Below are 23266 nucleotides of genomic sequence, written 5' to 3'. Positions count from 1 at the left end.
CATACTTTTCAGCTTCCTTTTGTATATTGTCCTCCCCCTCATTAAATTATAAATCCCTTGAAGCAGGAATTGCTTTTCTTCTTTGTTATTTTGTATCTCTAGCACTTAGCACAGTGCCTAGCTTAATAAATTATTTCTGATATTAAATTAAATTCTGATATTTCTGATAATAAATATTTTCTGAACTGAATTGAATTATGGTTTGACTGTCTTTGGGAGGTGGGCTAGATCCTGAAAAGATTAGAACAAGGAATGATCCATAATGGAGTCAAAGGCCTTTTTGACTTTCTTGAGGTCCAGTCTTCCCTAGCAACCTGGCCATGAACTTGAATCAGGAAGGCTACAATCTGGTTGACCTTGGTCTTTGACCGTACGTATTTCTGCCAGGTGGTCAGAAGGAAGATCACTTACTTTCGCGATTAGGCTGAAGATGGACTAGAGAGGGAAACTAACTGGCTGGCTATTGCAGTGGCTGAGGCCTGAGCTGCTGAGTGGTTATAGTGTTAGAGAAGTGACATGGAAGAAAGATTTAAAAGCAGAAAGGTAGAAATGTAGAAGAGCTTCTAGATGCACAGCAGACATTTTCTCCATTTAAAAATAAAAGAGATGGTAGATCAAATGAACTCTCTCTCAAGATAGAAGATTCTATCTCTAGCTCTAGATGGAATATCATGTTTATTCTCCGAGCCTTATAAGATGCAGGGACCTCCTCTATTTTCTTCAAATGTGGCTCTGGATCCAGGAGGTTCTAGGGTAACAAGTCCCTTGGTATTCTGAGTTGTCTTGATCTGGGTGTCCCCAACTTCCGAGATGCCTTATATCCCTCCAGACAGGTCTGTGGCTTGGAAGGGGGGGTCTTGGAGAGTTTGGAATGCACATGGTCACATGGTTCCTTTTGTGAGGTGGTCAAGAAAGGCTGGCTTAGAATTCTTGGAATCGGGATTCTGTGAAGGTTGGGCGTTGGGCCAGGCTGGAACGATGAACGTGAATGGAGCCGAATGGACACATTGGGACCAAAAGGATCAAAGAAGGCCTGTGAATTTTTTTAGGGTAAGTGATCCTGACACCTCAGGCTGGACGTCCTGGGTTGGGGGAAGAGGGAGAGATTAAGAGAAAGAAGGAGAAACAAAGGAGGGAGGTAAGAAGGAGAGAAGTCTGGAAGACCCCCCCTGTGGGAAGGGGGTCTCCCCTGGCATTCTGATACTGAGTGAAGCCCCCTCCCCCCTTTCCTCCTTTAGACTGGTGGAAACTTGCGAGATTCCTATGGAAGGCCAGAGGAAAAAGTGCTTATCAATCGTCATGAAGTCACAATTAGCAGAGTAAGGCCTTGGTTGAAGTGGCCAGGAGCCCCACACTGACATTTCCCCTCCCACCCCAGCGGTCCCTTTCTTCTGCAGTGACACTCCGTCCCTTGCAGCCCCCTCCTACCCCCATGGGACCCCCAGGGTTCCCTCCCTGGGAACCTCTGCCCAGGGCTCCCTTGTGATGGTGTGGCTGTCCGTCCCCCTCACAGTGATGTCTCTGCTCTCCCCCTCCCCAGGATGCCTGGGACATGCAGGAGTTCATCACTTACATGTATATCAAGCAGCTCCTGCGACATCCGGCCTTCCAGATGCTACTGGCCCTGCTTCTGGTGGCCAACGCCATCACCATCGCTGCCCGCACTAACATTTACCTTGGCCAGGTGGGACCGAGGTCCCTGCTTCTGACCCTCCCCCCCAGCCAGGATCTTCCTCTTTTCTCCATCCCCTATCCATCCCTCTCCTGATGAGGACCCAAGGTGGCATCGTGGATACAACACTGGGCTTAGAGTCAGGAAGAACAGAGTTCAAATTCTGCCTCAGACACTTACCAGCTGTCTGAACCTGGGCAAGTCACTTCACTTCTGTCTACCTCAGTTTCCCCATCTGTAAAATGGGGATAATAATAGTACCTATCTCCCAGAGTTGTTGTGAGAATAAAGTAAGAGATCAATTTTGTAAAAAAAAATGCTTAGTTCGGTTCCTGGCACATTTAATAAATGCTTATTCCATTATTCCATTTCTTTCCATTCCTATATAGCACCTATTTTTTTGTCTTTAATTCCCATCCATTCCTCCCATCCATAGCATCTTCTCTCCATCCATCCATCCTTCTCTCTCATCATCTATTCATTACTCCATCTTTCCCTATTTCTTTCCACTTATCTCTTTTCCCAAATATAATATCTTTTCATCCATCCTTTGCCATAATCATTCATCCATTGCCATAATCATCCATTTTTCTCTCATCTGTCTTATCTTTTCACCCATACCTTCCCCATTCATTACTTTTTCTCATCCTCCACTGAGCCCTCCATATATCCATCCCCAACTATGTTATCATCTATTTCTCCCATCACCATCCCTCATTCATCCTTCATCTTTCCATTCTACCTTTCCCAATTCATTCAACCTTGTATCCATTCCTCTCCAATTAATTCCTCCCAATCCATCTTTTCATTTCTCCCTACCCATTCTTTCCTCTAACTCTCCTTCTTTCATCCCTTCACCAATCATTTTTCATTTCTTTTTCTCTCCATTCATCCCTCCTTCTCTAATTCATTCACTGATGGATAAATCTCTAAATCTACCCATTTCCCATCCTCTCACCTACCAACGATTTCACCGAGCATTTTCTGTGTCTACTGTCCTTGGCTAAATCTTGGGAGAGAAGAGCAAAGAGAACGCTACATCTGTTCTTATTTACTAGGAATTCCCTATTCCATAAGAGAGACAAGACTGAGGTGTGTGAATTCTGTACTAAGTGCTAAGTGCACGTGGCCAGCGAGAGGTCCACAGCCACTATTAGGCCCAATTTTAGGGCAGTCATCAGAGAGGGCCTCCTGGGGAAGATGGACTCTGAGGTGAACCATGAGCAATAGATTGGATTTGAAAAGACCAAAAGGCAGTATGGTGGAGTGAGAAGAAAACAGGGTTTGAACTCAGATGGCTGAGCTTCAGATCTTGGCTCTGTCACTTGGAAAGAGCGTGAGCATGACAATGAATAAGTTACCTCCCTTGTCCTCAGACAACAGTTGGACATAAATGTTGGATGTTCCATTTTTCTCGTTTGCCCTCATTATAATATCACTAGCATGTATTAATTAGCCAATCCAAGCTCCAGTTGGGGCTGAAACATTTGTTTATTGGTACCCCAAGTTTGTCCTCTGGCTGTTCTGATCTGATGCTCTTAGTTTTCAAGCCCCATGACCTTTTGATGGCTAACTTTTTTCACCAGTGTCTGGCAGTTCCAGCAACAAAGGACACTTATTCCTCTTCTCCTTCCTATTTCTCCTTTCAGATACCATGACTACAATATTTTTGTTTTTGTCTGGATTTGTGATTTCACAGGTATGGAGAACTCCCAATGTGGAAAAACTTATCAGTGCAGGTTGGAACCAACCTGTAACTTATGATGCTGCCCAGTTGCCTGGGATACTGAAAGATTAAATGCCTTTGGTCACCCAGAGACTGTCTCAGAAACTGAATTTGATCCCAGTTTTTTCTGACTGCCATCTGGTCTTAAAATAAAACTACCAAGGTTACTGCAAATATCAGGGGCCGCTCTCTTTTACCCACTGGGAACTTTGACTAACCTCTTGCTGTGCTTCTCCAACCACAAATGCCAGTTTCTTCCCTTAATAAGAGGGAAGAAGGAATGGAGAAACTGGTTTGAAGGTAGGAGTGTTCTAGAGCGGAGTTCAATAAACACAAAACAGACCAATTCTTCAAATTTCAGTGTGAACCTTCATGCCAAATAAATAAATTAGGGCTTGATTTCTTGTTTTGTTGTTTGTGTAGAATTAAGAAAGTGATGGAGAAAATGTGAATAATTTGGATTGGACTTTAATTGTTTATTTTGGCTTTTTCTTCTTCCAGAAAGTCAGTTGTTAGAAACATTTATGGACACCCCTTTTGCCTAAAAGTTTAACATGTGTCAAGGAGGAGTAGGTCAAGGAGAAGACTGAGTAACACTTGAGAAGAGCAGGAGATAACCTGTTCATGATGATGGAGGCTGGAGGAGAGGGTGGTGAATAGGAAGGAAGAACCAAAAGTGGGTTTCTAAAGTTGGGAGACTGTAGTAATAACGTCATAGATAGAAATAGGAAAGTCAGATTTGGGGATGGGGTTGGAGCCAAAAAATGGGTTTCTAAAGTGAGGAGATTTCAATAATAGTGTCATAGATAGAAATTGGAAAATCAAATTCGAAAATGGAATTGTGGAAGGTGATGAGTTCAGCTTAGGCTCCGCGGGTTGAATTGTGAAGGTTTCTCATGGGTTATTGGAGATGCACGCTTGTTTGGAGCTCAAAAAGTAATTGGGATTGGGTCAGAATTCGGGAAACGTTTGCTTAGAGAGGATGCTTGAAGCTAGGAGAGTAGTTTCAGGGAAGAGAGAATCTAGGAGGAAATCGTTGGATTTGGGGATTCCAACCTGGGCTCTGTTTCTTATTAGTTATGTGATCACAAGCAAATCTCTTAGTCTGTGTCTAGCCTCTTTAATCTCATCTGTTAAATGGGGAGGGAAGGGGTTAGACCCAGTGAGCTCTGAGTTCTTTTCTAGCACAAGGATCATAGATATGACACTAGAAAGAGAAGCCTATCTACTTCAATCATTTTATAGATAGAGAAACTGATGCCCAGAAATTTCTGTGACCTGGTCAAGAGATAGTAAGTAGAAGAGTTGGGATTTGAATCCAGGTTCTATGAGTCCAAGTCTATTATTCCTTGTCCTATACTATGCTGCTTAGAATTCAATTGGTTTTTTTCTTAGGGGGAGAGGGATAATCAGGGATAAGTGACTTAGGGTTCAGAGCCAGTACTCTATCCACTTTGCCACCTAGCTGCCCCTCTAAGACCGAGTTTTAAGATGCCTATAGTGGAGGGAGGAAGTGGGGATGACTAGAGATATCCTCCCTCTTTTCTCCTCATTCACCCCATCCAGACCCTCTTGTCACCCCCTCTCCTGTTGCTCCCCACCCTTGAAGCCCAGAGCCACATCTCTCCTTACTCTCAGGCCTGTCCAACTGATACATTCTCTCTCTCTCTTTTTCTCTTACTCCCATGTAGCAACACTATGAGTTATTCTCTGCTATAGATGACATTGTGCTTACAATTCTCTTGTGTGAGGTTCTGCTCGGCTGGTTTAATGGATTCTGGATCTTCTGGAAGGTGATTTCAGTCCTGTTCCTCCAGCCCCCAAACATGCTCCCTGCTCCACCATGCTTCTGCTCCTATACGTCTTGAATTCTGCTGAAGGCTTCTTTGTGAGACTTGAGTACATGGGCAAGGGTGTGAGTAGGCATCTGTCTCTATGGTTTGGAATGGATGTGTGTCCATCTTTAGTGGGATGGGCTACAACTCTCTCAGAGGGGTGATGTCTGTGGGTAGATATCTGCCTGGGGAGTGCTGTGTGAGAGTATCTGATGAGTGTCTCTGTGTCTTTCTAAAAGGTGAGTGCCTTTATGTCTGTGTGTGGAGAGGAAGCTGTATATCTCTCTGTGTCCATCTGTCCATTAGAGCTGGGGGAGGGGATCTATATAGCTGTGTGTATGTGTGTCAGTTGGCAGGATATACATATATCTATGTATAAATATTTATGGAGTGTAGATTGTGTGTGTGTGTGTGTGTGTGTGTGTGTGTGCGCGCGCGTGCCTGATAGAAAGAGATAAAGACAGAGTTAGAAAAAAGGAGGGAGAAGGAAGTCAGACAGAGACAGAGAGAAATGATCAGTTTGTCCATGTTTTATTTTTCTGTTGGTAGGGGTTCTGTTTGTCTGAGATAGGTGTAGGGTGTGTGTGTGTGTGTGTGTGTGTGTGTGTGTGTGTGTGTGTGTATTGTGTGTGTGTGTATTGTGTGTGTGTTTAAATGTCTGTGGATGGACTCTCTAATGAGAAGGTAGAGGTTGTTGAAACTTACTGATTGCCAGTTGTACGAAGACTGTCTGAGTTAAATCCAATTTCAGAAAAATGCCTTTCAGATAGTCTTTCTTTTTTTTCTTTATTATTATTATTAAAGTTCTTTTATTTTCAAAACATATGCATAGACACTTTTCAACATTCACCCTTGCAAAACCATGTGTTCCATGTTTTTTCCCTCCCCTCCCTTACCCTTACCCTAGATAGAAAGTAATCCAATATATGTTAAACACTTGCAATTCTTCTATACATATTTCTACCTTAATCATGCTGCACAAGAAATATCAGATCAAAAAGGAAAAAAATGAGAAAAAACAAAATGTAAGCAAACAACAACAAAAAGAGTGAAAATGCTTGTTGTGATCCATTTCCCATAGTCCTCTCTCTGGGTGCAGATGGCTCTTTTCATCACAAGACCATTGGAGTTGACCTGACCTGGATCATCTCATTGTTGAAAATCAGAATTGATCATCAGATGGTCTTTCTGACATTCCATACCAGCCCGCTTGCTTATGAAGATCTGAGTGTGTGTGTGTGTGTGTGTGTGTGTGTGTGTGTGACTATACAGCCGTACTTATCTATATTTGGGCTGTATGTACTGTGGGGAGGGGTGTGTCCTCTATCAGAATGGTATGTGCTTGTATGTGGGGCTTTCTCTGGGGATGGGATTGTCTGTCAATTTGTGGTATCTGTCTGGCCATCTTTGGGATGTGTTTGTGTATGTGTAATTATGTCTTTTTGTCTGTGTTTGTGCGTTCAGAATATCTGTTGGTGTCTATGTCTGTGTGTTGTCATATCTGTGGGAAGGAGAGTACAAAGGGGTGAATGTATCTGTTTATATGTGACTGAAAAATAACATGTGGGTGTCTCTAAATGCCTCATTTATATGTCTGTGTAGCTGAGACCAACTCATCCTCGGAGAAAACTGCTTCCTCAGATAATCTCTGACTCATCAAATCCAGGGGCCTTTCCTCATTCCTGTCTTCCCTGTCTTTGAAGTATCTGGTACTGTTACTACTCCCATTTCTGGGAATTCTCTGCTTCCTTGCCCTCCATAACTATCTTCTCCTGATTCAGCCTCTTTGACCAGTCCTTCTTTGTATGAAGACAAGTCTAGTTTTTACATCAAGGAAAGGGATGATTTTGCTATTCTCTTTCCTGGTCAGACTATTTGGTTTGTTCTAAGTGCCATATTTTTATTTATTTACAACTAGGTGACACAGTGGATAGAGTGCCAGGCCTGGAGTCAGGAAAGTCTGACTTCAAAGCCAGTCTTAGATACTTCCTAGATGTGTGACCCTGGGCAAAGCACAAACCTCTGCCTGCCTCAGTTCCCTCAACACAAAACAGAGACAACATCTACCTCCCAGGGTAGTAGTGAGGATTAAATGAGATAATATTTATAGAGTGAGTGTTTCTTGAATCTATCCTCTCTCTGTCTAGAGGTGGGTAATATGTTTCATCACTGATCTTCTGGAATCACAGTTGGTCATTATTTTAATCAGAGATCTTAAGTTTTTAAAAGTTTTTGTCTGGGGGCAGCTAGGTGGCACTTGGATAGAACACCAGCCCTGAAGTCAGGAGGACCTGAGTTCAAATCTGATCTCAGACATTTAATACTTCCTAGCTGTGTGACCCTGGGCGAGTCACTTAACCCCAATTGCCTCAGGGGGAAAAAAGTTTTTGTCTTTATTGTTGTGATTATTATATAAATTGTTCTCCTGGTTCTATTCACTCCCCTCTGCATCAATTCACACAAATATTCTCAGCTTTCTCTGAGACCATTTCTTTCTTCATTTCTTATAGCTCAATGCTATTTCATAACATCCATACGTTGCAATTTGTTCTGCCATTACCCAGTTGATGGACCATGTTTTCAGGTATTGATGGAGCCATATTTTTGAAAGAACACTGACAAATCAGAGCACATCTGAAGGAGGATCATCAGGATGGTAAGGATCCTGAAAACCATACCGTCCCATCTATACCTCAGCGGGTATCAATGATAGGACAACTGTCAAAGCTGAGAAAATTGCTCCTTTTCCCCATACTGGGGAGAGAAGGGCAGGGTGTAAGTCTAGACCCATAGGAGCACATTCAGTGATCTCCATGTGCATGATATAAATGCAAAGAAACATGAAAAAGAACATTGTAAAAACAGAAGCACTCAAATTATACAACAATTAACACATGTATCTATGAGCATATGCAATATCAGGCAAAAGAAAAATGCATACAGTGTGTGGGAAAGTTAGTAGCATTACCAGCTGGCTACATGTGTAAAAACTCCTCCAGAAAGGAGGCTCATCAGGGAGAGCAACTAAATAATGATTGCAATGAATTGTTTTGATGTAGCTTCCACCAGTTTTAGGAACTGTTCTGACAACAGCGAGCTGCCCAGTCTCTCCAGTGTGGGGTAACTTGCCACTGATTTTTTAACTTGTGAGTCCCAAGAACCCCGAGACTCCTTGGCAAAATGCTGTCTCTTTGTTGGGGGTATTGACCACAAGCATTACACAACTCTTCCGGGCTGAAACTGTAGCTCCTCTCTCACTTGAGAAATATTGTATCAACAATCTCTCCACTCTTAGGGACTCCAAAGCATATGGATCACAGTCAAACATTAGCAGGTGGAGTATAAACTGGCTGGTATCATTTCCCATGAAAATGCTATTTCCCATGTGTTCATGCTCTAGGAAAACTACATGTTGTTTCCACTTTGCTCTGGTTCCCTGTCCCTAACATATTCATCACAATATATGTAATTGAAATATTTCAAGCTAAAGGTCGTCTTGAGAATGATAGCGCTGTTTTTGATGGCAGTTTATGCTAACCTGTCCTTGAGCAGCTGCTGTTAAAGTTTCTGCCTTGCCCCTAATGGGCCCCAAGAACCCCGAGTGTTCTTGGCAAAATGCTACCTCCTCTGTTGGAGGCCTTGACTTGGAGTAGTTTTCTTTTTAAAAAATTCAAGAGTATTTTATTTTTCTAGATTCATGCAAAGATTTCAACATTCATTTTTGCAGAGCCTTGTGTTCTAAATTTTTTCTCTTTCCTCTGCTCTCCCCAAGATTGCAAGCGATCTGATATAGATTAAACATGTGCAATTCTTCTAAACATTTTCATATTCATCATACTGTGCTTGAAAAATTGGGTCTAAAGAGAAAAAAACACAAAAGGAAAAAAACAAGCAAACAATAAAAAGATGAACATATGCTTTGATATCCATATTCAGTCTCCATAGTTCTCTCTCTTAATGCAGATGATACTTTCCATCCATCATAAGTCTATTGGAATTGCCTTGAATCACCTCATTGTTGAAAAGAGCCAAGTCCATCACAATTGATCATCACATAATCTTCTTGTTATTATGTACAATGTTCTCTAGGTTCTGCTCACTTCACTCAGCATCAGCTCATGTAAATCTTTCCTGAAAATCAGCATCCTCATCTTTTCTTATACAACAATAATATTCCATTATATTCAAATACTATAACTTATTCGACCATTCCCCAACTGACAAACTCTGGAGTAGTTTTTTCAGGAAGTCTGAGAACTAAATCTCTCACAATTTCTTAGTAAGTATCCTGATTAAGGGATACCTTTTGCATACCTTATGAAGCAGTAGTCATTATTACAGCTAGTATTTATATGATGATGATGTTCAGTCATTTTTCAGCCAAATCTGACTCTTCATGACCCTGTTTGGGGTTTTCTTGGCAAAGAGCCTGGAAGGGTTTGCCATTTCCATCTCTAGCTCATTTTACAGATGAGGAAACTGAGGCAAACAGGATAAAGTGACTTGCTGAAGGTCACATAGCTAGTGTCTGAGACCAAATTTGAACTCATTGATGAATCTTCCTGGTTCCAGACTAGTAGCTAAGTGGTACAGCTACTCAGTACTTACATAGAACTTTACATATATTATCTCATTTGTCCCTCACATTAACCTTATGAAACATGTGCTCATTTTACAGATGAGAAAACTGTGGCAGACAGAGGTGAATTGATTTAACCAGGGTCACATAGCTATTAAGTGTCTGAGATGGGATTTGAACTTTCTAAGTTCAGCATGCTTGCCCAATGTATGACTTAACTTTAATCCAATATAGGCTAAATATGTGCAATTTTTCTAAACATATTTCTACATTTGTCAAGTTTATATTATTTTTATGTATATTTATTTTTACACATATTTATATTTAACATTTATTATATTCCATATTAATTTCATGTTTGTTATTTATAAAATAGATTTGATTTATTATATTTTATTTTTAAAGTAGTCTTTTAAAAAACAAATTTGAGATAATATCCACCAAATCCTAAAAAAGTCTATAGATCTTAAAGATTCTGTGGATGTGCTTTTGATTTCTCTGGCTTAGTAGTCAAATTTTGTTGCAAATCTGTGTAACCCACAAGTTAGATAAGGGCTATACAAAAGAGGCATTTGTCAGTTGGAAATTCGGACCATTTTCTTCTAGCCATTTTATTACTCTTTCTTCATGTTCTTCTGGAATTTTCCTAAAGACAGTGGTATAATCAAGGAACATCAACACTTCTGGGTAGTTCATGTTTTCAACTACTGTCTCCATCATTCTCTAGAAAGTCAAGACAATTTCTAGACCACAAATATTTAAGTGCTTCTATATGCTAAGCACTGTACTAAGAGTTGGGAATATAATGAAAGGCAAAGAAACTGGTCCTGCTCTCAAGGAATTCAGTCTAACTGGGAAGACAACACGCAAAGAACTATCTACAAATAAGGATAAATTGAAAATGAGAGGAGAGGCAGGGAGAGGAAGGAGGAGGAAGAGGAGAAGGAGAAGGAGGAGGAAAAGGAAAGGGGGGAGACAGAGACAGAAAGAGGAAGGGAGGGAAGAGGAGAAAGGGGGGAGAAGAAGAGAGGGGAGGGGAAGGGAGAGAGGCAAAACACACACATACATACACACACACACACACACACACACACACTACACAAAGAGAACCAAGAAAGAACAGAGAGAGAGAGAGAGGAGAGAGAGGGAGGGAGAAAGAGGGGGGAGAAGGAGAGGGAGAGATGGAGGAACAGAGAGAGGGAGAGGGAGAGATGGAGGAAGAGGGAGGGAAGAGGAGGGAGAGAGGAGAAAATGAACAGGGCCAGAGGAGAAGAAAGAAAAGAGAAAAGGGAGAAAGGGAGGGAGGGAGGAGAGAGAGGTATGGGAGAAGGAGAAAGGGGAAAGAGGGGAGAAAAGGAGAGAAAGGGGGAAAATGAAAGAAAGCTAGAGACACAGAAACAGATATACAAAGACAGAGGGGAAGCAGGGAAGGAAGGAAAGGGAGAGAGGAAAGAAAGTAGGGAGAAAATAGGGAATGGAGAGGAAAAGGGAGAGGGAGTAAGAACTAATGTTAAGGAGATTGAGGAAGACTTCTTGTAGAAAATGGAATTTTGGCTGGGACTTGAAGCAAATCAGAGGTTTGCAGATCCAGAGAAAGAGCATTCCAGATATGAGGTATGGCACAGAGTGCTGAGATGGAGTATATTTTTTGAGAAACAGCCAGGAGGACAGGTTCCTGGGTCACAGAGTTGGGGATAAGGAAGTAAGGCATAGGAAAACTGGAAAGGTAGAATTAAAATAAAATGCAGACTTTAAAAGTCAAGACTTTAAGAGGATTTTGCTCCTGGAAGTGATAGGGAGTCATTGGAATTTATAGACTAGATGGATGACAAGGTCAGATCTGCACTTGCAGATCACTTTGACAGCCGAATAGAGAATGGATTGGAATTTCATATGTATTTTGTCACCCTTTCCTCTGTCTCTGTGCAGGGTTTCACGAGGCTGGGTAGAACAGACCCATAAGGATGTGATGATGGGGTTATTATGTTCACTGCTTTGAGGATCCTGAGCATCTTCTTTGTCTGACCTAAATCTTTTTCCTTTTTAAAAAATTATCCCTTTTTAATTTTATTTTTAAAATAATAGTAGCTTTTTGTTTTTCAAAATACATGCAAAGATAATTTTCAACATTCTCCCTTGCTAAACCTTGTGTTCCAAATTTTCTCCTTCCCCTCTTTCCCCCTCTCCTAGAGAGCAAGTAATCCAATATAGGTTAAACATGTGCAATTCTTCTAAACATATTTCCACATTTATCACACTGTCCAAGAAAAAAATCACATCAAAAGGGGAAAAATGAGAAAGAAAAAATATGCAAACAAATAAAAAAGATAAAAATATGCTATAGTCCACATTCCATCTCCATAGTCCTCTTTCTGGAAGCACATAGATTTCCATCCCAAGTCTATTGAAATTACCTTGAATCACCTCTTTGTTGAAAAGAGCCGAGTCCATCACATTTGATACCACATAATTTTCTTGTTACTGTATACAATGTTCCCTTGGTTCTACTCATTTTACTTAGTGTCAGTTCATCTACGTCTTTGCAGCCTTTTCTGAAATCAGCCTGTTGATTATTTCTTATAGAAAATAATATTCCATAACATTCATATACCATAACTTATTCAGCCATTCTCCAACTGATGGGCATCCACTCAGTTTCCAGTTCCTTGTCACTACAAAAAGGGCTACCACAAACATTTTTGCACATGTGGGTTTTTTCCCCTTTTTTTATGATCTTGTTGGAATACATATCCAGTAGATTCACTGTTGGGCATAGTTCCAAATTGCTCTCCAGAATGGCTGGATCAGTTCACAACCCCACCAAAAATGTATTAGTGCACCACTTTTCCCACATCCCCTCCAACATTTATCGTTTTTCTTGTGATCTTAGCCAATCTAAGAGGTGTGAAGTAGTACCTCAGAGTTGTCTTAATTTGCATTTCTCTAATCAGTAGTGTTTTATTTATTTTTTTAATTTAATAGCCTTTTATTTACAGGATATATACATGGGTAACTTTACAGCATTAACAATTGCCAAACCTCTTGTTCCAATTTTTCACCTCTTACCCCCCACCACCCCCTCCCCTAAATGGCAGGATGACCAGTAGATGTTAAATATATTAAAATATAACTTAGATACACAATAAGTATACATGACCAAAACATTATTTTGCTGTACAAAAAGAATCAGACTCTAATCAGTAGTGTTTTAGAGAATTTTTTCATATGACTAGAAATGGCTTTAATTTCTTCATCTGTTCATATCCTTCGACTATTATTTGGGGAATGGCTTCCAATGCTTTTTTTCCTGCTTCTGGTTCTATATAAATATTTGGGAGTAGGTGGTCCATCTTCTCAATGGTTATCGAAACTTTAATGCCCTCCCCAAGGGAGTTAATGGGACTTAACATTGTGGATCATGGCAGCATGGAGCACTGGCTGGTGCTGCTTGTGGTGGTATAGAGAATTGGGTCAGTGATAATACATCTGTTGAGAAGCAGGGAAGCTGAGTCTTAGATGATTGCTTCTGATCACCAACTCCTGCCCCCTCCCCCTGCCAGGATGGATGGAACATACTCAACTTTATAATCGTCTTGGTGCTGGTGCTGAGCCTCTTCTTCGAAGTGTTCAGTGCTATTGCTATCGTTTACACCTTGAGGTAGGTGATGTGAAAGTGCCAGCCTGTCTCCCTAAGCCAGAGTTGCTGCTCTACAGACTAGGGCTTCAGAGAAGGCAGATGACGTGGGACACCTGTGGGGAGGGGGGGGGGGCAATAAGAATAGGCTATATATAGGCTAGTAAATAAATGGGAGGGGGAATCCAGAAGCTGAAGAGCACTTGTTTATTTGGCCACCCCAGGGAGAATGGAATGGAGTGAGTGGGGACTATGTCTGGGAGGGAGTAAGGAGAGGATGGAAGAACCTGATTGATCTTCCCCTCTCCCCTCTTCAGGGCATTGAGATTGGTGCATGTATGCATGGCAGTGGAGCCCCTGGCCCGGATTCTCCGTGTCATTATACAATCTATTCCTGACATGGCCAACATCATGGCACTCATCCTCTTCTTCATGTTGGTCAGTCCCTTCCTTGGGGCCTTCTTGGGGAACCTTCTCCCACCCTGTGACCCTTTCCCTGCCTTCCTTTCTAAAATCATTGCTGGCCCTAATCCCTGGAGAGAGCACTGCCTTTAAGGTCAAGAAACATGAGTGCAAATCCCTGATATGACATTAACGATGACATAAGACAAATCTCCTTCCTTCTTGGAATCTCCCTTTCCCCATCTACAAAATGGATGTAGCAGTGCTTATATTACCTGTCTCCCAAGGGTTTTGTGAACCTAAATCATCACACAAACACGTTACTGTAACTTTCTCTGAGTTTTGGATTCTTTAAAGTGGAGGGTTTGGAGCAGATGGTCTCTGGGTACCTTCCAGCTCCAAATCCTTTCATCCTTGTAGGTTTTCTCTGTTTTTGGAGTCACCCTCTTTGGCTCCATGGTCCCTAAACATTTCCAGAATATGAAAGTAGCCCTTTATACACTCTTCATCTGCATCACTCAGGATGGCTGGGTCGACATCTATCAGGAATTTCAGTGAGTAAAGTAATGGGCCCCTCTGAGATGTGAAATGGGATTGAGCCTTGCCCAAAATCTCTAAGAAACATCCTACAAGCTATGATGAAAGGCTTCTAATGTGACGTGAGGGAGGATGGTAAGAGAATCTTTGATTGGAGGAAGAGGTGCATCTTATGGGAAATCAGATAGGAAGGCTCCAAATGGGAAAGGGGGATGCTTTTCATAGGGGGGAAAAGAGACTGCTGATAAGGAGAATTGGGAACTTCCAATGTGGAGGAAATAAGGCATTTCTCATGAAGGCAAGATGAGAGGCTTTTTATTGGGGAGCTAAAGTTTATCTCCAACATGATTACAGGGGTTCTGCCATGTTGTAGATAGTGAAAGAATGCTACAACCATAGACTAGGACTAAGGTACCCTTCAGGACAAGGGAATAAAACTTGAAGGAAAAGCAAAGCCAAGACGTCCTTCATTTGTCATTTAAATATCTAGTTTCCAAGGAATGAAGGAATCTTATTCAATTTCTTTCAGGCCTATAACCTTTTTTTTCTTTTCCAATTGGGAGGATAATCCATTTCATTACTAGTTATTTTATTTTCAATCCATTGCATAATTTCTATTGGTATATGAACCACTTTATCTTAATGTCTAAACTATTTTCTTTTAAAAATATTTTATTAATGCTTTTTATATTACCATCACCTCCCCACTTGCGTACACACACACATACACACACACTCTTTTCCTGGCCCAAACCCCCTCCCCCCCAAAAAAAACCCTTTCCTTGTAACAAATAAATGCAACCAAGCAAAATACATCCATACATTGGCCATGGAAATGCATACCTCATTCTGTTCCTCTAAGCAACCATCTCTCTGCTCAGAGGTGGAAGACAGGCCTTCTAAGTACATCAGTCCTTCTAGAATAATAGGAACATAGATTTGGGCTGGCAGGTTCCTCAGAGGTTATTTAGTCTAACCCCTAATTGAGCTTCAGAGAGATTAAAAAATTTACCAATGATCATAAGAATACACTGTACTGCTCAAAGGTCTTTCAATATTGTTTTTCCTTTACTTCATTAAGATCATTATGTAAATTATTCTCCAGGTCGTGCTTACCTTGTTATGCAGCAGTTCATACAAGCCTTCCCAAGTTTCTCTGAATTCTCTATGTTCATTATTTGACAACATAGCAATATATTCTATTACATTCATTAACCACAATTTGTTAAGCCATTTCCTAACTGATAGGTGCGTATTTTTCTTCTAGTGCTTTGCTACTACAAAAAATAATTAATATTTTTTGTACATATAAGATCTTCCCCTCTTTTTTTTTTTAATTTCCTTGGGGTAGATGTCTAGTAAATGGTACTGCTGGGTTAGAGGGTACATACAATTTTGTTACTTTTTTAGTATAATTCTAAGGTGTTTTCCCCCAAAACCATTGGACTATTTCATAGTTCCATCACATTAGTGTGTCTATCTTCCCACAGCCCCTCCAATATTTACCTTTTTTCTATCTTGTCATCTTTGCCAGGATGACAAGTATCAGGTGAGGACTCAGAGTACTTTCTTATTTCTCTAAGTTGTATCTGGACATTTTTTTATATGACTATCAGTAATTTAAATTTATCTATTAGAGAGTGGTTCTTATTTTGTATATGTTACTTTTAAAAAATCAATTCACAATACATCTTGTATATCAAATTTTTACCAAAGATATATATGAAAAGACTTTTTCCTAATTAACTGTTTTTCTTCTAATTATAGTTGAATTGCTTTTGTTCACACAAAATTACTTCAGTTTTACATAATCAAAATTGTCCATTTCATTCTCTCTAATTATATCTATTGCCTGTTTAGTTAGAAATTTTTTACCTAGACATATTTATGCAAGGTAACTCCATTTTTTCCCCTCTTTTTTTTTTTTATGATATGACCCTTATATTTAGATGACAATTCATTTTGAACCTGACTGTGGTATGACATAAGCCCAAGCTATTTTCAGTATTTTCTCTCCCCTCATCAAGTTAGACCAACCTCCTGAGTTCTTTTGGCCCTCCCTGTAATGTTTGAGCTAGCTTTCTCTGGAAGGGCCTTGGTCTCAGCAGGATAGACACAAGAATGGACAAGAATAGAGTCCAAAGTCTTTATTGTCTCTTACACGGTCTGTGTCTGTCATAGTCTGACCCAGTCTCCACCAGCAGTCTGACACTCTCAACCAGTCTCCCTCAGAGTCTGACTTTGTCCCCAGTTTAAATATCCTAATACAATTACATCATTACAGTATACTGAGTATGTGTGAAGTAGAGAACCCTTACATCACCATGCTAAATACTAAGTATATATATGAACTAGAGAACTGTTATCTTACCATTTCCACTGAGTTAACACCTTGTTTCAAGTATACTTCTCCAGAGTTCCGGCTCTCTACACCTCCCCAACCTTAGGCACAGCAGAATCTCCAGTCTCTTACTCAGGGAAGGGGCACAAGGTGATGAGGGGTCCCTGCTGTCTCCAGGATGGATAATAGGGAATACGGGCTAGAGATCGGGGGTGCTGTTTACTTTGCCGTCTTCATCACCCTTGGTGCCTTCATCGGCATTAACCTGTTGGTGGTTGTCGTGACCACGAACCTGGAAGAGATGATGAAGGAGAGAGAACGGGAGCAGCAGCAGGAGGTGACTGCTTTCACCATCCTGGAGGTAAGTGATGATCATTGATCAATGGGCCCCGTCCTGGGGTTAACAAGGGCTCTCCATAAGCAAATCACTACTCCCTGGAGTCAGGAACCAAAGTACTAGGAATCAGAGTTGTGGGTCCTGAAAAAGGGTTCTGAAGGCTGGAGGGTCTAAGAATGATGAGAGTCTTCATTTTCCAATGGGTCTCATTTTTCAAAGAGTTTACATTCTGAACCTTTAGGGGTAAGATCTGGCAGAGGATAGGGGAACTTCTAAAGAGGTAGGACCTGAGAGGAAGTCTGGTATTGTGGTCAAAGCATTGGGACTGAGACTTAAAATCCCCTACTCCTACTAGGTAGTTGTGTGACCTTATTCAAATCACTTATCTCCAGGTCTCAGTGTTTTAATCTATAAGATGAAGGGTTAGAAATGAATTTAGGAATTCAGTCTATTACCCACTAGAAAAAAACCAAGTAGATGAAAAATCTCTATTGTTTGCTCTGCAGGTCAGCCTGTAGAGCTGATCTATTTGGGTATTCCTTTTGAACTGAAGTTGCAGATGGACAATGAATGAACAGGATTGACTCTGAATGGAAAAGAAGGAAAGAAAGAAAAGAAGGAAAGGTGTGGGGGAATAAGGGAGAGGTAGATTGCATTTAAAAACTGCAGTACTATTAATAACTCCAAAAAATTAAACATCATCTTCCAGTGTTACTAGATGGCTGCAAATCATATACCACAATTTTCAAAGAATTTAATTTGTGGGATACCTGAAGGGCAATAGAAAAGTACATGGTAGAGCTGAGTTAGCTGGAATTTATTGCCAATAATAAATTTTATAGGAGAAGAAGAATAAAAGACATTATTATTGAGATCCATGACCAGAGAAGGCAAGTCACATGGCAAGACTGAGGAATAACCAATGGACATTTTGGTATCTGGGTGATCTAGTAGATAGTAGATTAAGTACAACTCCTGCAAGGAAGTAGTAGATTGGATGGAACTCCTGAAAAGAAGTTATGAGACAACCTGAACAGGAGTTGACATGATGAGTACTCATGGATATATAGGTAGTATCTGTCTATCTGTACCATTGGAGGGAGTGCCCCCACTGGTGAGATCATAGATTCTTCAGAGTATCACAGTAATCAACTTGGAGGAAGTACCTAATAGATCGTCCCAGGGTTTTATCTTTAACTCTGCTCTTCAACATTTTCTCACTGATTTGGATGAGGGCATAAATGGGAGGAAGTATTTATCCAAAAGGCAGCCAGGATATCATGGAATCTAGAGATCATGCCAAATATAGATGTATATTCTAAAGGCAGTTAGGTAGAGCAGTGGATAGAGTATAGGTGAGAAAAAAACCTGAATTGAAATCCTGCCTCAGACGTTTGTCAGTTGTTGACCTCGATATTCCCCATTTTCTTTATCTGTAAAATGAAGATAATAATAGTACCTAGTACCTACCTCTTAATGTTGACCAGAAGATCAGATGGGATACTATCTATGAAGTATTTTGCAAATTTTAAGGTACTATTATTATTATTACTGGGAGAGGCAGAAAAAACTGGGAATTGAGGTATAATCTAGGGAAATTGTATTAGGGACATAATTTTTTTTTATTATAGCTTTTTGTTGACAAAACATATGCATGGGTAATTTTTCAACATCGACTCTTGCAAAAACTTCTGTTCCAACTTTTCCTCTCCTTCCCTCCACCCCCTCCCCTAGATGGCGGGTAGTTAGGGATATAATTTTGTTCAAGCATTTGAAATGTCACCATTTTGAAAAGGGATTAACTTTGCTAGGTGTGTGTCCATAGGCAGAACTAGGATTAGCAGGTAAAACGTAATAAAGACTTTGAATTTGACTTAATAGAAAGAAAAAAAAAAACTTCCTAACAATCAGTTATCCCAAAGTGAATGAGGTTGCCCGGCACTTATTGAAACTCCTTCTCCCTGACTGCCCCAGCTGAGGCTGGATGACCACAGATCTAGGATACCGTTGGGAGGACTCCTGATTATGGTAGGGGTTGTATGAGGTTCCTTCCAGCCTCGGTGATTTTCGTGACCTCCTCTTCTCCCTACACCTCAGTTTCCACACTTCTAAAATGGGCAGAAAATTCACCACCGTCCCGCCTACTTCCAAAGGGCTTCGGGAAAGAAAGAGACACTACAGAAATGTGTGTTGTGATTGTGTTATGCTTAGGTGACCAAAGATGATTACACGAGCGATGAGAAACCAGAGCTTCAGCTAGTGCACTGTAGGGAATGCCTGGCAGATTGGGGAGGGGCCCCAAAGCAGGAGCCGCTGGCTGGGGGACCCATGCAGAACCTCAACGAGAACACCTGCGACAATTTCTGTCTTGTGCTCGAAGGCATCCAGGAGAACCTACAGGCCTACAAGGAGATCCGGGAGGAGCTCAACAAGTAGGCCCGGGATTGGGGGGGGGGGGGGGGGACCTGGAAGAAACCGGGGTGAGTGGGTGGGGACGGAGAACCCGGGCTCTGTAGGGCGGGAACCCAGCTAGGAGGAGAGTCTTCAACTTGGAGGGCCATCCAGAGGGGAAGACGGCCAGGGGAGGGAAAGGGGAGAGGGTAGTAGTGGAGATGACTTTGGGAGAAGAGATGGGGGAAGTTAACCTAGGAGAAAAGGGGCAAGTCTGTAGGGAGTTAAGTAGAGACTCCTGCAGGTAGAAGGAGGGCTCCTCTAAGAAGGGCAGGGGGCGCATGGGATAGGGGTGTGCCGATGGCTGGGTGGAAGGAGAGAAATTTTTTTTTTCCTGAGGCAATTGGGGTTAAGTGATTTGCCCTGGGTCACACAGCTAGGAAGTGTTAAGTTTGTCTGAGGCCAGATTTAAACTCCGGTCCTCCTTTCTTCAGAGCTGGTGCTCCATCCACTGCGCTGGAATTCTTTTAGATCGTTAAGCTGGCAATCTGGATGAATTTTACTAGATCGAGTTGGTTCTGCCCCAAACCTCCCTCCCTCCCTCCTTCCTTTCTTCCTTCTTCCCTCCCTTCCTTTCTTTCAAAATTAAAGCCTTTAATTTCAAAATATATTCATGGGTAATTTTCAGCATCCACCTTTACAAAATGTTGAGTTCTAATTTTTCCCCCTCCCTTCTCCCCACTCCCTCCCCTAGTCGCAAGCCTCCTTTGTTAGCAGAGAAGTGTGCTAGGCCCGGCCTCTCTTAAGTCCTTTTTCTGACTCCCTCGCCCTTTTTTCTCCGGTTCCCGGCCCCACGCCCACCGCCATCCCCATTCCTATTCCTCTAGGATCGTGGAAGAGGTTCGCTCCATCCGCTTCAACCAGGAGCAGGAAGAAGAGATGCTGCGGAAGCGGAGCCGGACCTTTTCAGGCGAGAGCGCAACCTCGGTGCAGAGTCAAGATATTCTCTCCAGCCTTATAAACAAAGAAAAAGTGGGTAGGCTTCCTGATTTGGGGACGCCCTCCTCCTCAAATCCACGGTAGTATGGCAAATTGTGTTGGATCCTTGTGGGAAGAGAATCTCCCAAAAATGAGCCTATAGATTTAGGAGATTTTAGAGAGCAGCATCCCCAACAAACCCCATCCCCGTTTTACAGATGAGGAAACAGTTTCAATGATTTGGCCCAAGTTATTACATAGTCTCGATTTTCTGAGCATTGGAAAGCTTTAAGTGAAGCAATTTAGAAGCAGTTATTTGTTATGTTACCAGGTGACTTTTTTTTTTCTGAGGCAATGGGGGTTTAGTGACTTGCCCCAGGGTCAAATAGCTAGGAAGTGTTAAGTGTCTGAGAACAGATTTGAACTCAGTTCCTCTTGCCTTAAGGACTGGTGCTCTATCCACTGCACCACTTAGCTGCCCCCAAGATGGTATTTGTAAGGGTGGGAAACTCTGGGAAGACTGGAAAATTGGATTTGTGCCCAATAAGACACATTAAGACAGGTTGAAGAAAAAAAGTTATCCTTGAAAGAGTGCTGGAGTTGGAAAGGAAAACTACTACTTCTATCCCAGTTCTGATATTCAGTATTTGGCCTTAGAGGCATCTGTCCCTCCCTGGGCCTCAGTTTCCTAGTCTTTAGGTTGAGTCAGTTGGGCTAGATCATCTCTAAGGTCTGTTCCAGCTGTCTTTGTGATGGCGTCTATTGGCTTTAGGAGACCAGGGCAATGGGGGTGGAGTAGGGAGAGAGAGTGGATGAGGTGACTACCCACACAAACCCTCTCTGGTTCTTCAGCTTCTGGAAGAAGACAGTCTCTATGGGAACCTTAAGAAGAATCGATGAAAGGGCAGGACCCAGGGCAAGAGCAGCTGTACCCTTCATCCCAACCTCCTGGATCTGCCTGCGGATTGGGCATGACCTCGGAAAGTCCCTCCTGTTCTTCCTACCCTCCAGCTCCCTCATCCTGGGATGGCGGCTGCTGCTCCAACAGTCAATTTCTTCCTCAGAAGATGGGCACAGAGGCCCAGAAGTGGGGGGGCAGGATACCTGGGTCCCACCCCCAATTCCCCACTCCACCAGATACCAAGGAGAAGGGTCAGTGAAAGAGCCTGGACCTGGTGTGAGGTCTTGGGTCTGAAGAGAACAGTCTGGTGTGGGGGGCTGGAGAGAAAAGCTGTTTTAGGATGGAGATGGGGAGATAATAGGCACTATGAAATGGATCCAGCTCCAGGAAGTGTAAATTCTCATTGCTAAATGGGGCACCTCAGAGTTTGGCTCTGAACTTTCAGGGTGCATAGGATTAAGAATAAAGTGGAGTGTTTTGAGGTGAGTGTCTGTCTGCTCTGTTCCCCTTCACCATCCTGTGGGATAAGCCATGGCCTGAGGTGTGAGGGGCACATATAAAGGAAAAAACTACTTGCTTTAGAGATCCCAGCTCTGCTACTTACTGCTTTGGAGACTTTAAGGTAAGTGACTTAATTTTTATTGGACTCAATTTCTCCATCTGTAAAATGAGAGGGTTGGATTAGATCCTTTAAGTAAGGCAGCTGGACTAAGTCCCTTTCAGGTTAAGCCTGTGATTCTTTGAATCAAGATCTGTATCATTGCTATTCATTTTTTTTCTCAGCAGATATTTGCCACTTCTCCAGACTGCAAATTGTAGTGTCTTTTCTTGCAGCTGTCATTTTAAGACAAATGAGGAAAGGGGATCAGGGTAAAAGTAGAAGGATTGATTTAGGAATGAAGGAATGAATGGGAAGAGTTTATGATGGGTTTAGCACTGGAGCTATAAACACAAAGGTGAGATAATCCTACCTTTAGGGAGCTTACATGCTAAGCAGGGGAGACAATTCATATAAAGGAAGTGGAGAAATGGTAAGTGGAGGGGGGAGTAAAGGGTATGGAGGCCTAATTTAGAGGTGAGTAAAGGAAATGACCTTGTGATGACTTGGTTTTGGATGAGTTAATTTACTTAACAATTTTTATTTGTTAGAACCCAAAGGATTTGTGGAAGAGTTTTATCCTGTGGAGGGATAGAGATTATTGGGAAGTAACATGTTTTTTGAAAAGCAAACATTTAAAACAAAAAATAAAAACAGGTTGAGATTAAAATATATCTAAGATCCCTTTTACTTCCAAAACTCTGATTCTCCCGGCTATAATTCTATGAAAGTTCACATTTCTGGGGACCAGGTCCCAAAAGGATGTAGTCTCTCTCTTTTTTAAAAATAGCTTTTTATTTTCAAAATATATGCAAAGGTAATTTTCAATATGCATGCTTGCAAAACCTTGTGTTTCAAATTTTTCCCCTCTCTTCTCCCCCTCCCCTAGACAGCAAGCAATTCAATATAGTTCAAACATGTGCAATTCTTCTATACATATTTCCACATTTATCATGTTGCACAAGAAAAATCAGATCAAAAAGGAAAAAAAAATGAGAAAGAAAAAAAGCAAGCACATAACAAAAAAGATGAAAATACTATGCTGTGATCCACATTTAGTCCCCACAGTCCTCTTTCTGGATCCATTGGATCCATTGGAATTGGCCTGAATCACCTCATTGTTGAAAAGAGCCTTGTCTGGAGAATGGAATCTCTTGATTCTCCAGCTAAAGGATCCTTAATTCTTTTCCCTTATAGGGGACACAATTAAAGGCAGACATGGATTGTGTAGGTCCCTAAAAAAGGATGGATGACTGCTTGCCTTTCTAGCAATCCCAGGGTCTTCCATGTTGTTGATGGTGATCTACCCTTAAAATATTACTCTAAGAATATTAC

At 41.6% G+C, this 23266-nt stretch overlaps 1 protein-coding gene across 2 annotated transcripts; it reads left to right on the top strand.

Annotated features, from left to right (window-relative positions):
- The first annotated feature begins 936 nt into the window (after positions 1 to 936).
- On the top strand, positions 937 to 21814 carry CATSPER4 (cation channel sperm associated 4). 2 transcript variants are annotated; one of them, XM_031962535.1, is made up of 11 exons: positions 937 to 1050; positions 1239 to 1319; positions 1541 to 1684; positions 5090 to 5191; positions 13373 to 13470; positions 13764 to 13884; positions 14269 to 14402; positions 16904 to 17087; positions 19275 to 19495; positions 20342 to 20533; positions 21285 to 21814. In XM_031962535.1, exons 1-11 carry the CDS (start codon positions 979 to 981, stop codon positions 21625 to 21627), a joined length of 1692 nt encoding a protein of 563 aa, XP_031818395.1. In that variant the 5' UTR covers positions 937 to 978; the 3' UTR covers positions 21628 to 21814. The 2 variants fall into 2 exon arrangements, with proteins under 2 accessions (XP_031818395.1, XP_031818396.1); XM_031962536.1 differs by having other exon boundaries at positions 20342 to 20490; positions 21285 to 21391.
- Positions 21815 to 23266: the final 1452 nt, after the last annotated feature.

The sequence above is a fragment of the Sarcophilus harrisii genome, chromosome 3 (genome assembly GCF_902635505.1).
Source record: "Sarcophilus harrisii chromosome 3, mSarHar1.11, whole genome shotgun sequence".
NCBI classification, from domain to species: domain Eukaryota; kingdom Metazoa; phylum Chordata; class Mammalia; order Dasyuromorphia; family Dasyuridae; genus Sarcophilus; species Sarcophilus harrisii.
The sequence above is the reverse complement of the archived record's forward strand: the minus strand, read 5'-3'. Positions and strand labels throughout refer to the sequence as shown.